This window comes from Eumetopias jubatus, unplaced genomic scaffold, assembly GCF_037043125.1.
Source record: "Eumetopias jubatus isolate StellerSeaLion01/CBP00866 unplaced genomic scaffold, mEumJub1_p1.0 scaffold_5, whole genome shotgun sequence".
Taxonomy (NCBI): Eukaryota; Metazoa; Chordata; class Mammalia; order Carnivora; family Otariidae; genus Eumetopias; species Eumetopias jubatus.
Window position 1 is genome coordinate 73,913,590 of NW_028274811.1, and position 13,976 is coordinate 73,927,565.

The window sequence follows — 13,976 nt, forward strand, 5'->3', positions numbered from 1 at the left end:
GGGACTCGATCCTGGGACTCCAGGACCATGACCTGAGCCGAAGGCAGTCGCTTAACCAACTGAGCCACCCAGGCGCCCTGTTGGGAGATTTTTGATGAGTGCTTCAATTTCCTTAGTGGTTATAGGTCTGTTCAGGTTTTCTATTTCTTCCTGGTTCAGTTTTGGTAGTTTATACATCTCTAGGAATGCATCCATTTCTTCCAGATTATTTTATTTGCTGGCATATAGTTGCTCATAATATGTTCTTATAATTGTTTGTATTTCTTTGGTGTTGGTTGTGATCTTTCCTCTTTCATTCATGATTTTATTTATTTGAGTCTTTTTTTTTTTTTTATAAGTCTGGCCAGGGATTTATCAATCTTATTAATTCTTTCAAAGAACAAGCTCCTAGTTTCGTTGATCTGTTCTACTGTTCTTTTGGTTTCTATTTCATTGATTTCTGCTCTAATCTTTATAATTTCTCTTCTCCTGCTGGGTTTAGGCTTTATTTGCTGTTCTTTCCCCAGCTCCTTTAGGTGTAGGGTTAGGTTGTGTATTTGAGACCTTTCTTGTTTCTTGAGAAAGGCTTGTATTGCTATATACTTTCCTCTCAGGACTGCCTTTGCTGCATCCCAAAGATTTTGAACAGTTGTGTTTTCATTTTCATTGGTTTCCATGAATTTTGTTAATCCTTCTTTAATTTCCTGGTTGACTCATTCAGTCTTTAGTAGGATGCTTTTTAGTCTCCATGTATTTGAATTCTTTCCGTCTTTCCGCTTGTGATTGAGTTCTAGTTTCAAAGCATTGTGGCCTGAAAATATGCAGGGAATGATCCCAATCTTTTGGTACTGGCTGAGACCTGATTTGTGACCTCGGATGTGATCTATTCTGGAGAATGTTCCATGGGCACTAGAGAAGAATGTGTATTCTGTTGCTTTGGGATGGAATGTTCTGAACATATCTGTGAAGTCCATGTGGTCCAGTCCAGTGGTCATTTAAAGTCTTTATTTCCTTGTTGATCTTTTGCTTTAATGATCTGTCCATTTCAGTGAGGTGGGTGTTAAAGTCCCCTACTATTATTGTATTTTTGTCGATGTGTTTCTTTGATTTTGTTATTAAATGGCTTATATAATTGGCCGCTCCCATGTTAGGGTCATAGATATTTACAATTGTTAGATCTTCTTTTTGGATAGACCCTTTAAGTATGATATACTGTCCTTCCTCATCTCTTATTATAGTCTTTGGTTTAAAATCTAATTTGATATAAGGATTGCCACCCCACCTTTGTTTTGGCGTCCATTAGCATGGTAAATTGTTTTCCACCCCCTCACTTTCAATCTGGGGGTGTCTTTGTATTTAAAATGAGTCTCTTGCAGACAGCATATCAATGGGTCTTGTTTTTTTATCTAATCTGATACCCTGTGTCTTTTGATTGAAGCATTTAGCCCATTTACATTCAGGTAACTATTGAAAGATATGAATTTTGTGCCATTGTATTGCCTGTAAGGTGACTGTTCCTGTATTTTATCTGTGTTCCTTTCTGGTCTATGTTACTTTTAGGCTTTCTCTTTGCTTAGAGGACCCCTTTAATATTTCTTGTAGGGCTGGTTTGGTGTTCGCAAATTCTTTTAGTGCTTGTTTGTCCTGGAAGCTGTTTATCTCTCCTTCTATTTTCAATGACAGCCTAGCTGGATATAGTATTCTTGGCTGTATATTTTTCTCATTTATTGCTCTGAATATATCATGCCAGTCCTCTGGCCTGTGAGGTCTCTGTGGATAGGTCTGTTTCCAATCTAACGTTTCTACCATTGTAGGTTACAGATCTCTTGTCCCGAGCTGCTTTCAGGATTTTCTCTTTGTTTCTGAGACTCATAAGTTTTACTATTAGATGTTAGGGTGTTGACCTATTTTTATTGATTTTGAGGGGGGTTCTCTGTGCCTCCTGAATTTTGATGCCTGTTTCCTTCCCCAAATTAGGGAAGTTCTCTGCTTTAATTTGCTCCAATATACCTTCTGCCCCTCTCTCTCTTTCTTCTTCTTCTGGGATCCCACTTATTCTAATATTGTTTTGTCTTATGGTATCACTTATCTCTCGAATTCTACCCTCATGATCCAGTAGTTGTTTATCTCTCTCTTTTTCTCAGCTTCTTTATTTTCCATCATTTGGTCTTCTATATCACTAATTGTCTCTTCTGCCTCATTTATCCTAGCAGTTAGAGCCTCCATTTTTGATTGCACCTCATTAATAGCCTTTTTTATTTCAACTTGGTTAGATTTTAGTTCTTTTATTTCTCCAGAAAAGGTTTCTCTAATATCCTCCATGCTTTTTTCAAGTCCAGCTAGTATCTTTAAAATCGTCATTTTGAACTCTAGTTCCAACATCTTACTAATATCCATATTGATTAGGTCCCTGGCAGTCAGTACTGCCTCTTGTTCTTTTTTTTTTTTAAATATTTTATTTATGTATCTGACAGAGAGTGACACAGTGAGAGAGGGAACACAAGCAGGGGGAGTGGGAGAGGGAGAAGCAGGCTTCCCCTTGAGCAGGGAGCCTGACACGCGGCTCGATCCCAGGACCCTGGGATCATGACATGAGCTGAAGGCAGACACTTAACGACTGAGCCACCCAGGTGCCCCTCTGGTTCTTTTTTTTGAGGTGATTTTTTCCGTCTTGTCATTTTGTCCAGAGGACAATATATGAATGAGAGAACAAAATACTAATAGGGTAACAACGACCCCAGAGAAATATACACTAAACAAATCAGAGGAGACCTGAAACTGGGGTAAAAGAAGGGGAAAGAAAGAAAAAAAAAAGAAAAAGATTAAAAAAAAAGGATATGATCAAACATGATCAGGCTGGTGCATAGATCAGTGCCACACACTAGATTTTTGGTTTATTTTCGTCTGTTATAAGAAAGTGCCTCCCAAAATTTTAAAGAAAGAAAAACTTATATATGTACAAAAATAAGGGTAAATATGATGATGGGATGGAATATGAGTGTAAAGATGAAAATTATAAAAGATTTTATAAAAGGAATTGATAAGATAAGAAGTTGGTTGGAAAAAGAAAGAAGAGTAATTTAAAAAAAAATGGGAGAAAATGTGATCAGGCAGGAGACTAGAACAAAGCCATACACTAGAGATTTAGGGTATATTTTGGTCTGTTCAAAGAAACTGTATCCCAAAATTTTAAAGCGAGAACAACTTATATATTTATACCAAAAATAAGGTTAACTACTATGAAGGGATAGAATATGACTCTAAAAATGAAAAATAAAAAAGATTTTTAAAAAAGGGATTGATAAGATGTTCGTTGAAAAAGGGAAAAAGAAAAATTCAGAGAAAAAAGACAATTAAAAAAATTAATTTTGAAAGACTAAAGAATCATGGAAAAAAGCCATGAATTCCATGTGCAGTATACCCCTAGCGCTGGAATTCTGCCGTTCTCATTGATCGGTGAAGTTGTTCTTGGCTGGGTGTTCTTGCTGATCTTCTGGGGGAGGAGCCTGTTGCTGTGGTTCCCAAATGTCTTTGCCAGATGTGGAATTGCCCCACCCTTGCTGGTCTGGGCTAAGTAATCTGCTCCGGTTTGCTCTGGACAGCTTTTGTTCCCTGCAAGTTTTCCATACGGCTTTGAAGGATGAGAGTGAAAATGGCAGCCTCTGCCCTGGAGGAGCCAAGAACTCGGGGCCCCACTCCTCAGTGCACCCCCAGAGAAAAGCAGTTAGTCACTCCTGACTCCCCAGTCTCCGGCGGCACTCTGTGCTCACCCGGCCTGTGAACAAGCATTTCTATCTCTGGCATCCGACCCTGTGTGGAGTCTCCAAACCCAGCAGATCCCTGTGATGCACTCCCGCGCCGCTCCTCCCCGGGGAGGAAGGGGAGTCTCCCTGGATCTGCCTCTTGTTGGGTCCCTGCTGGAGGAGCGGTTGCCTGACTGTGCCTTGGATCACGGTTTATGGCAACCCCAAGCTGAGAGCCCGCTCCTCGGCTCCATCTCTGCAGCCGGCTTCCCTGCTCCGATACCTGGGAGCTCTGCCGCACTCAGGCACCCCCGGTCTTTCTGTGACCCCCAGGGTCCTGAGACCATACTGTCCCAGTGAGGTTTCCACCCCCCGCTTAGCCACTGGATCGATGTCCCTCAGTGGAACAGACTTCTTAAAAGTTCCAATTTTGTGCTCCGCTGCTTTATCACTTGCTAGTAGCGGCTAATGGAGGCCCCCTCCCACCCTCTATCCTCCCGAATATTGCCTGGGATTCACTTCTCTGCACGTCCTACCTGCCAGGAAATGGTCGCTTTTCTGTTCAGAGAGTTACTGCTATTCTTTTCTTCGATCTCCTATTGAGTTCGTAGGTGTTCAGAATGGTTTGATCCCTATCTAGCTGAATTCCTGGGACCAGACGAAATTTAGGTCTCCTACTCCTCTGCCATCTTGCTCTTCCCCTCTCAGATAAATACTGAATTTTTTTAATGTAGATTGAATTGCCCTTGTCCCACTCTGGTCCTAAAACTGGAAGGAGCTTGTAACACTAGAACGTCTTGAGGAGGAACACTGGATATGGCCCTTTATTAGCAGAAATAGTATCAGCCCTTTAGGAGTGGGGGCAGTAAATGGTTGGGAAGGGGGTTTGGATCTGGCTACAGTGGGGAAAAAAACTGGTAGTATAACTGGAAAGATGATAATAACTATGCAAGTCTAGATATTTTAATTTGAAGATGAGAAGAGAGAGTATCAATCAAAAATAATACTGAAGGGCGCCTGGGTGGCTCAGTTGGTTGGGCGACTGCCTTCAGCTCAGGTCATGATCCTGGAGTCCCTGGATCGAGTCCCGCATCGGGCTCCCTGCTCGGCAGGGAGTCTGCTTTGCCCTCTGACCCTCCCCCTCTCATGTGCTCTCTCTCTCTCATTCTCTCTCTCTCAAATAAATAAAATCTTTTAAAAAAAATAATACTGAAGTCCCATATTAAGATTTAAAACATTGAATGGGCTCTAAAGTATGGAGATGACTGTCAGTAAAAATATGCCCAGGGGATCTCTGGAGAAAGTGAGAATCAAAACAAAAGAAGAGAAAAAAAAATGTCCTTAAGCTGAAAATTTTAAAAGCCTCACTAGGTGATTTTAGAATGCCAAATGGACTATTCACCAAGGATACAACCTGTTAACTTAATATTTAATGGAATAAGCTGGGCTTTTCTTAGAAAAAAAAACCCTCTTAGAAAATTTTAATTGTTGTTCACTGTAAAATAGAGTCTTTACCTGCAGACAGGATTATAGACTTGGGAGTGAAAAGTAAAAAGCAAGGTGAGAAACATAAGGATCAGAAGTATTGTATGAGAGCAGAAGTCAGGTGAATTGGTTTGTCCAAGCTGTTGAATGAAAAAGGAGAACATTTCAAAGCAGGCTTGTGAAATGCCCAGTTGGGATAATGCCCAATGGATGGTCAGAGCAGGGATGCATAGCAGAGAAAGAGTAAGAAATGGGGAAGACTTAAGAGCAATTTACCATTGTAAATGGCATAACCTTTAGTACAGTTAACCCTGGAGCCAGATTCTAGTAATATTGAAAAAAATCTATTTTTTTAATGTATTAGAGATCTTCAAAAGGTCTATCAGCAAAGTGTTACAACATTTAAATCTAATATTCTATATTCTGTATGGCTACCAATGGAAATATTCACAAATATTATGCATAAATAAATGATACCATCAATAATGCTTGATAATGATACTTGTATATATATTTTTCAAGGAGTGAATGACAAAGCAGGCATATTAAAGGCTGAACAACTAGATTTCTTTGAAGTTCAATCCTTTGAAAAATGCTGGTAAAAACAAGCAGTTCTGGTTCAAAGGAACATATGTTCTGGTGTTTTTAAGTAACATTTTAACTGGAAAACAACGGTTGTTTGAAAAACACAATTGCACACAATAATAGAGGTGGGTGGATAATATCTATTCAAACAAACATTTGAACATTTTAGACCTTTTCTGAAAGAGTTTAGGGTAGTTAGATTTAGCATATAAGTATCATTCTGATTTTCACCTTGGCTTCTCCAAACAGGATTGACAATATAGCAGCCTTGCAGTTTAGAAGATATCTGTCAGCTACTTCTCTAGGAAGAATTACATAGGTAATAAAATGAATAAAGTCAACTTTTCTTATGACTGACTGTATCGTTACTGACCCTGGTATGTGACTTTGCTTACGTTACTCTTTGTGCAAGCTCTTGTTGTTTAAAAAAAAAATGCTAATCTTGAATTTTATGATTTTTGTGTAAATTTGCAAGCTTTATCTCTCCCTAGATAAGTTAATACAATACAAATACATTTTTCACCAGGCTGATTTCTAGGCCGGTAGGTCCGTAGTTTATCAGTGTTGCCTTCTCCTATCTCCTCTTTGCTTCCTCTCTCCCAGCCTCTCTCCAGCAGCTAGCCCTGATGCCCTATTCTGCATCCTGGCAGTGCAGGACTCCGCTACCATGTTTCCCTAAGCTTGTTCTCCAGAGCACAGCCCAAGCCGTCAGATCCATAGTCTTTGAACTGGTTTTGACCGAGTACCCTAAAAGAAAGAATTTTGAGCACACCTTCAGTATCTTCATAAATTACATGCATATATTCATTAAGAATATAGTATAACATACTGAAACAGAAAGATTTCAATAGATGAGATAAAGATGAAGTTAAATAATACTTTAAATAAATGTAAACTATTAATAATAATACAAAATACATTCTATCTAAAATGTTACTGTTTGTAAAGCTTTTTAGAGAGAACAATAATTAAATGTCTCAATATTTTTTAAATCTTGGTTTAATATTTTGTGAAACAGCAACACAGATGTCTGCTTTTTTTTTTAAAGATTTATTTATTTATTTGAGAGAGAGAAGAGAGCACACAAGCAAGCTGGAGGAGGGGCAGAGGGAGAGGGAGAGAGAGAATCCTGAAGCAGACTTCACGCTAAGCAGGGAGCCCACCATGGGGCTGATCCCAGGACCCTGAGGTCATGACCTGAGCCAAAACCAAGAGTTGGACACTTAACCGACTGAGCCACCCAGGTGCCCCCAGATGTCTACTTTTACTTTTAGTTTATTTAAAGGTTCTCTGAAAAGAGCTCACAAAGATATATGGATTTAAATGGAAGAACTGTTTCTTAGATGGGTTACTAAATCACAATACTTATTTTTCAGTACGACTTGCTATGTAAAGGTTCTGGTTAATATCTAATGAAACATTTCCAATTTGCCTGTTACTCATTTGTTTCTACACTCTAATGAGAAGGTGTTGTAAATGTTTATATTTTTAACAAATGGCTTCAAACAGCATGGAAATTTTATTTGAAAAATGTTTAACTGTGTTTAAAAAATCCTATGAGATATGAGTTTTTATAGGTTACATGCAGTGTTTTTCATCACAAAAATTACATAATGAAGGAAATATTTTCTAACATCAACATAGCATGGTAGGTAAGGGCATAGACTCAAGCCAGTCTACTAAGTTGGAATCCCAACTCCCCTACTCATTGTTTATGTAGCCGTGGGCAAGTTACTTAGTCTGTTGTGCCTCAATTTTCTCTCCTGTGAATTAGAATGGTAATAGAACCTATTCAACAAGGCCATTATGAAAATTAAATAACTCAATAAAGTACTTAATATAATATCTGACATATAGCAAGTATACTTAAATCTGTAAAGGATTAGGGGGAGAATTCTCATGCCCTGCTGTTGTAAACAGTGTAAACATTAAAATTACTTTTAATGTCAGTTGGGTATTATCTACCAAAGTTGGACATACACATACCCTGTGACCTAGCATACCCACAAGTATATTTAACAAGAGTCATCCTCAAGGCTTTGTTTGTAATAGGCAAAAACTACAAATAACCTACATGTTCATCTACAATGGGATGGATAAGTAAATGGCTTTGTATATATCCACTGGATGCTATTCAGCAATAAAAATGAACGAGAAGAATAAACCACAGCTACATTCACATGAATGAATCTGACAAATGATGAACATAAGAACAAAGACATAAAAATGTATATATAGTGTGATGCCACTTATAAAAAGTTCAAAAAGAAGCAAAACAAAAATGTTTGCTTAAGAATGCACAGATAGTAAAATTATATAGAAAATAAATAATCATCACAAAAGTCAGGCTCATAATTCTCTCTTAAAAAAAGAAGAGGACTGTAACTGAGGAGGGGCACCAGGGGTGTGCATGCATGCGTGTGTGTGTGTGTGTGAGCACGTGTGCCTGCACCCTTGAATGAATGCTGATAGTAACTTATTTTCTGATTTGAGAGCTGTTTAGGAATGTTTACTTTACAATTATTAACTTATGATAAGTTTTATGCACTTTTCTGTGTATGTGTGTTATATTTCACAATGAAGAAATTTTTAAAAAACTCTACACAAGTCTTGTTAGCACAAAATTAACTGCATTGTTAACATCTTATATTACTATGTATTCTGACTCCAACTTCTTTGCTTGAATAACTGTCTGTAAGATGTACCATGAATGAGTTTCATGTGGTTGTGCTCACTGTAACCTTAGCTTGGAATCCACGCTTTTATTTTTTCTTTAATAAAAAGTTCTTCTTAAAACAACTAATCAATCAGTGATTACACTTACACAAGTTTTGCATAAAACATAGTTTTTATTTTTAAAAATTCAGTTATTACTTAAAATACCATTTAAAGAAGTAGCAGAGAAGGATTATCTTCTCTACTATAGCTTTCCTTTAGTGGCTTACAAAAAAATGTCATTTTAAAATGTATTTCATCATTGAAACACAGTCTAGTAAATACCACACTGAAACAATCTATCTAACATAACAGAATCTATCTACCATAATGTGAGACATATTAAAAACATCTGTGCTTTCAGTTTAACTTTATGGTAAACTTCCCACATTGTGTAACTTGTTCCAATACTCATGTCTTGGGGTCTTTAGCAGTGTTTTATGTGCATATTCTCAAGGTATTAACTGTCAAAGGAATGCAGTTGTTTTTTTCCATTTGTGTTCCATGTATAATTTCAGACATTTTCATCTTGGCAAGAAGAAAACTGTTTTCCCAATTGTATGCTGCTTTCTGACTTTCATTGTTAAGAAAGCTCAAAGAGGCTTTTTAGCATTTGTAATATATGAATTTTCTTTAAAGTATTGGCTTAAATAGTATATTACTAAATATGCTGGATATGTTGTGGAGTTTTGCCTTCGTGCTGGGATACCTAGTTTTTAAATGGCTAACTAATTGTAATCAGTTCAGAATATCATCATCTATGAACTCTGATATGCACTTAGGGTAAAGTCAGTAAAAGTAGGTGTAAATTCATATTTAAAACAATGTTCTTTCTAGTTTCAATGATTATGGCCACCTTGTCAGATCTGATTAGTCATTAGTTTTTTACTTGGCAATGTAGCTTCCAAAGGGCATCAGAAATGTCAGCTCAGCCAATTGTGTTTGCCTGTTCTTGCATTATGAACACTATCTCCATTGGTCCATGCTGTGACAATTAGTTTACTTAAATATCATACATAAATCCACTTAGTTAGATATAGAAATTGCACCATGTGGCAATATGTTGAAAGCGAACAAAGGAGAGAGCCCTCCCTTCCTCTATTATGTGCTGCTGTGCTCGCCCCCTCCCCAGAGCCCCCCAGGTTCTTGCCCACTTATGGATCAAGTGGGGTGCTGGTGCCAGTCCTCACATTCAATATGAGTAAAGCTTAATTTATTCCCCTCTTTTTTGGTGAAAAATATATTTGTTTGTACATAGAAATTCAAATACTTTATTCTAAAATTTCAGGGGTCACATTCTGTATCCCACTTTGGAGACCTTTGCTCTAGATAAGAGTTTTAAAATTTTGTGGTTTTTTTTAATGTTAGAAATCCCCTCTTTTTTACTGAAAATAAACTTGAAACTCTAATATATTTTTAAAAAATTAGATGACAATAACACTGGTCTGATTGAGATGGGAGAAGGTGGTGCTCAGATCTCTCTAGGCATCCATCTTTCTCCCCAACCTCCTCAGGTGGAAAACTAGTTTCCTTGAAACAGAGTTGAAAAAATCTTATGCCAACCTTAATTCTTCAGATCTACACTTAGTAACACTTGCTTCCTCTCTAGTCATTAAGGAATCAACAAAATTTTTAATGGTATATTAATTTCATGATCTGGTATATTAATTTATATTAATATTCATGATCTGGGGATCAGTAATAACTCATTGAGTTACCTCATACATACCTGACATGCATGTGTGGCTACATTTTATCTGGGGATGAGAACATCTATTAGAATGAATATAAAATAGTGGCATTTCAGCTGTGAAAATAGGAAAACTATTGTTTGGGCTAGAGGAGCTTGCTTTTGTTTTCCCCAGTGACCTTGAGATTGGATGACATAATGATAATTGAATTTGTTACACCCTGGTAAAAGTAAATTTTTTATTAAATGCTACTGAGGGAAACTACAAATACATAAACCAAATAAACATTGTAAATAAAAGGAAAATAATTACAAAAAAGTAGTCAAGATAATTCTGAAAAGAATCTTTAAGATATCAGGAAATGGACCATCTGTGATCTTGCATTAGCCAAGATAAGTAACACTAGCTACTGTAATAATTGACCACAAAATGTCTGGCTTAACTCAATAAGGGTCCATTTTCTTACTCATGTCCCAGTACAATGCATGCTGTGAGGCAGCTCTGCTATAACCAGTCCTTCAGGGACCCAGGCCTCCTTCGTGCCGCAGACCAACAATTTCAAACACATGGTTTCAACATTGACCTGGCTTCATACAATTACGAGAAAGAGGGATAAAAGAGAGTGGAGAAAGCATACTTTTAACTGCTCAGCAGGGATTATATTCTACTGCCAAAAACTAATCATATGGCTCTATCTACATGTAAAAACTTTGGGAAATGTAGTTTAGCTATGGGTCCTGGAAGAGAAGGTGGGTTTGGTGAGCATCTAGCTGAGCTCCATCATATATACAGAGGAATTCCTAATCTATAATTGAGTATCATCAGGTCTGACTTTAGAAATCTCTTGAGAAGTCACTCTCTTTTTTGACTGTTGTAATAAGGAGGCAACTGCACTCTAGCATGAATTTCAGCTCTTGCCGTTCCCTGAACAAGCCATGATCTTCCTTCCATGTCTCTATACCTTTACATGTGATTTGCATATGATGTCTGTCCATTCTTTCTAAAACTCTTTCCCTGTCCTCCTCCCTCCTCTTCTTCCATATCTAACAATTCCTCCTCATCCTTTAAGACCCAAGACAATGTTTACTTCCTCTATGAACTTCTCTCTGATGACACACAGGCACAGATCTCTTCTTAATGTTCACTTTTATCCTTGTACTTTGTACCTACCTCTGTTACTGAATGTGTGAGCCTGTATTATAATTATTTAAGGAACCAGTATGTTTTCAAAGGATTGGGTGATTAATATTTACAATATAGTGACCATTAATTATAGACTGAGTTTCTCAAGGGTAACACTTGAGTCTTATATATCTTATTATCTCCCATGCCTGCCTAGCACAGGCCTGGCTCACATACTCAGTAACAGAAGAGAAAAAAATGAATGCTGTCTCTCTTCCTGCCAGTACCCAATTCCCATCCTCCTTTTACATATTGTGGCAAAAACATATAAAATGTATCATCTTCACCATTTTTAAGTGTACATTACAGTAGTGTTAACTATATGTATCTCGTTTCAGTAGATTTCTAGAACTTCTTTATCTTGCAAAACTGAATACCAATTGAACAACTCTCCATTTCTTCCTACCCCCAGTCCCTGGTAACCACCATTCTTTCTGTTTCTAAGAGTTTGACTAGCTTAAATACCTGGTGTAAGTGGAATAATGCAGTATTTGTCTTTTTGTGACTGACTTACTTCACTTAGCATAATGCCCTCAAGATTCATTCATGTTGTAACAGATGACAGGATTTCCTTCCTTTTCAAGTCCAAATGTTTCATTGTAGGTACATACCATATTTTCTTTATCCATGCATTGTTAGTGTCTTTGTTTTTGACCTGTGGTTACTAGAGGGGACTGACAAGAAAATATTTTTTCTATTGACCCAAGAGAAAAGGTGATCCTAACCTCTTAAATATTTCAGGATGGCTTATGTTCTAGAGACTAAAAGAGAAATTATACTTAGTGCAAGGGAAACGAGATTTTTTTAAAAAATCAGTGACTACAGAATGAATGCCTCTTGTCATACCCTATGAGCATGAGAAACTGTGTTATACTGCTTCCAACTGAGCAGCAAGGGCCCATAATAAAAAGCTGTTCACATTCCAAAGGCCTCTTACCCTAGTCTTCTCACTGCCCTACTCAGTACCTCAGTACCTCTTCAGTACCTCAGGCCCTCAAAATAGCTCTTTTGAGAAAAGAAATTTTAAAGTAGGGCAAAATAAATAAGGAAAGGGATAAATAAGAACGCTTTTAACACAGAGCACTTGTGAGAATTTTTATGTTTATGGAGAAGCTGAGTCCAACAGTAACCTCTGGCCCTTCTTGGTGTTAGTGGATTCCAGTGTTCGTTTGCATTAAGGTAGTTTGAGGCCCTTTAGAGAACTTCATAACCTTTACTTCAGTGCGTTTTCATGAAAGAATCTGAAGTATCCTTGCATTAGCATGATCGTGATTATTTCAGTTGGTCTAAGGAGCTATTATTAAATATGTAGCCATTATGTATACTGAAAATCTCCAAGTAAACTAGCATCTAGCTTGTAAACACATTAAACATCTCACGCATAACTTCCTTTTACAACTATGACAATAAGAACCCCAGCATTTAAAAAAAAAAAAACCCTGCGGTTTTTGGTAAAATATGCCAAATATAGCTTGAAATAGTAAATAATCCCTCAAAAGCGATATTAGCAAATTGGTGTGTGAACAAAGAACCCTTTCTGCACCAGCGTGAATGTTGCTTTTATTTTTTTTCTCACAAGTATGATTTTAGAAAACAGCTGTAGTGCATGTTGACAAATGACAAAGCGGCAGACGTGGTAAAACACTTTCCGTCAAGGCCAAGAGGGGAAAAAAATTGGGCTGCCGGAGCGGCCCACGGGCCTGAATGCCTAGCTTCCTTAACCTCCTTTTTCCCGGGTCTTTGGGGAGCGGGGGCCTCCCCGCCCCACCCCCCCATCCCTGGCTCTGGTTACAGCCTTTCGAGTTGAACAAACTTGCTGCAGGCGGATTGGCGATCAGGAGCTCTCAGGCTTGGGCGCTGCATTTATTAATTTATATTCCGCGAGGCCCTGTGCGGGGTGCTCCTTTGTATCTGGCGGCCGCCGCCAGCCCGGGGGCCCCAGCGGGGAGCGCGCCCCCCCGCGTCCGCTCGACCCCCAAGGCCAGCACGTGCTGCGCCCGCCCGCCAGGCCCGCGGAGGGGGCGGAGGCCCCGGCTTTTCTCCTAAGCCACTCTCGGCCAGAAGGAGGAGCAGCAGCAGCAGGAGGCGACAGCTGCCCTGCCCAGGGAGCGCGGCAGAGAGGGGGCTGCAGCGCCCGGGCGCCTGGCCACTCTTGGCTGCGGCGGCGGCGGACGGGGAGGCGGGAGCGGCGGGCCGCTCGGGATGTTCCCGGGCACTTCCTGACTGGTTGGCAGCGCGCACACGGCCCGACTCGCACGTCCCCGGCCCCCTTGTCGCTCTCTCGCTCGCTCGCTCGCGCGGGCCCGCTCTGCGTCGGCCGCGCAGCGGTGGAGGCGCGCGAGGGGTACGCGGCCGGGGATGAGCTGATTGCGGGTAAATACGCCGCTGCCTGGCCCCGAGAGGCCTCGAGGAGCCGCTTTTCTCCGAGTCGCCGCCCTGCCCTTGGATTTGAGATCATGTACGTACGCGTCGCGGTCCTGCCATTGTCTCTACCCCAGCGCGTGTCGTGCGCCCCAGCTCGAGGGGCTTTTGCTCATCCTCGCCGCGCGCTGCCCCCCCCCCCCGCCCTTCCTGTTCGGATTAAAGTGATCCTCGC

At 39.5% G+C, this 13,976-nt stretch overlaps 1 protein-coding gene across 1 annotated transcript in view; it reads left to right on the top strand.

Annotated features, from left to right (window-relative positions):
* Nucleotides 1-13,976, top strand: part of RHOBTB3 (Rho related BTB domain containing 3) — a 90,147-nt gene that overhangs the window by 24,779 nt on the left and 51,392 nt on the right. Inside the window, exon 2 of the mRNA XM_028089319.2 lies at nucleotides 13,203-13,838. Coding sequence (XP_027945120.2) covers nucleotides 13,203-13,838 — 636 coding nt within the window. The remainder of the gene's footprint in view (nucleotides 1-13,202; nucleotides 13,839-13,976) is intronic.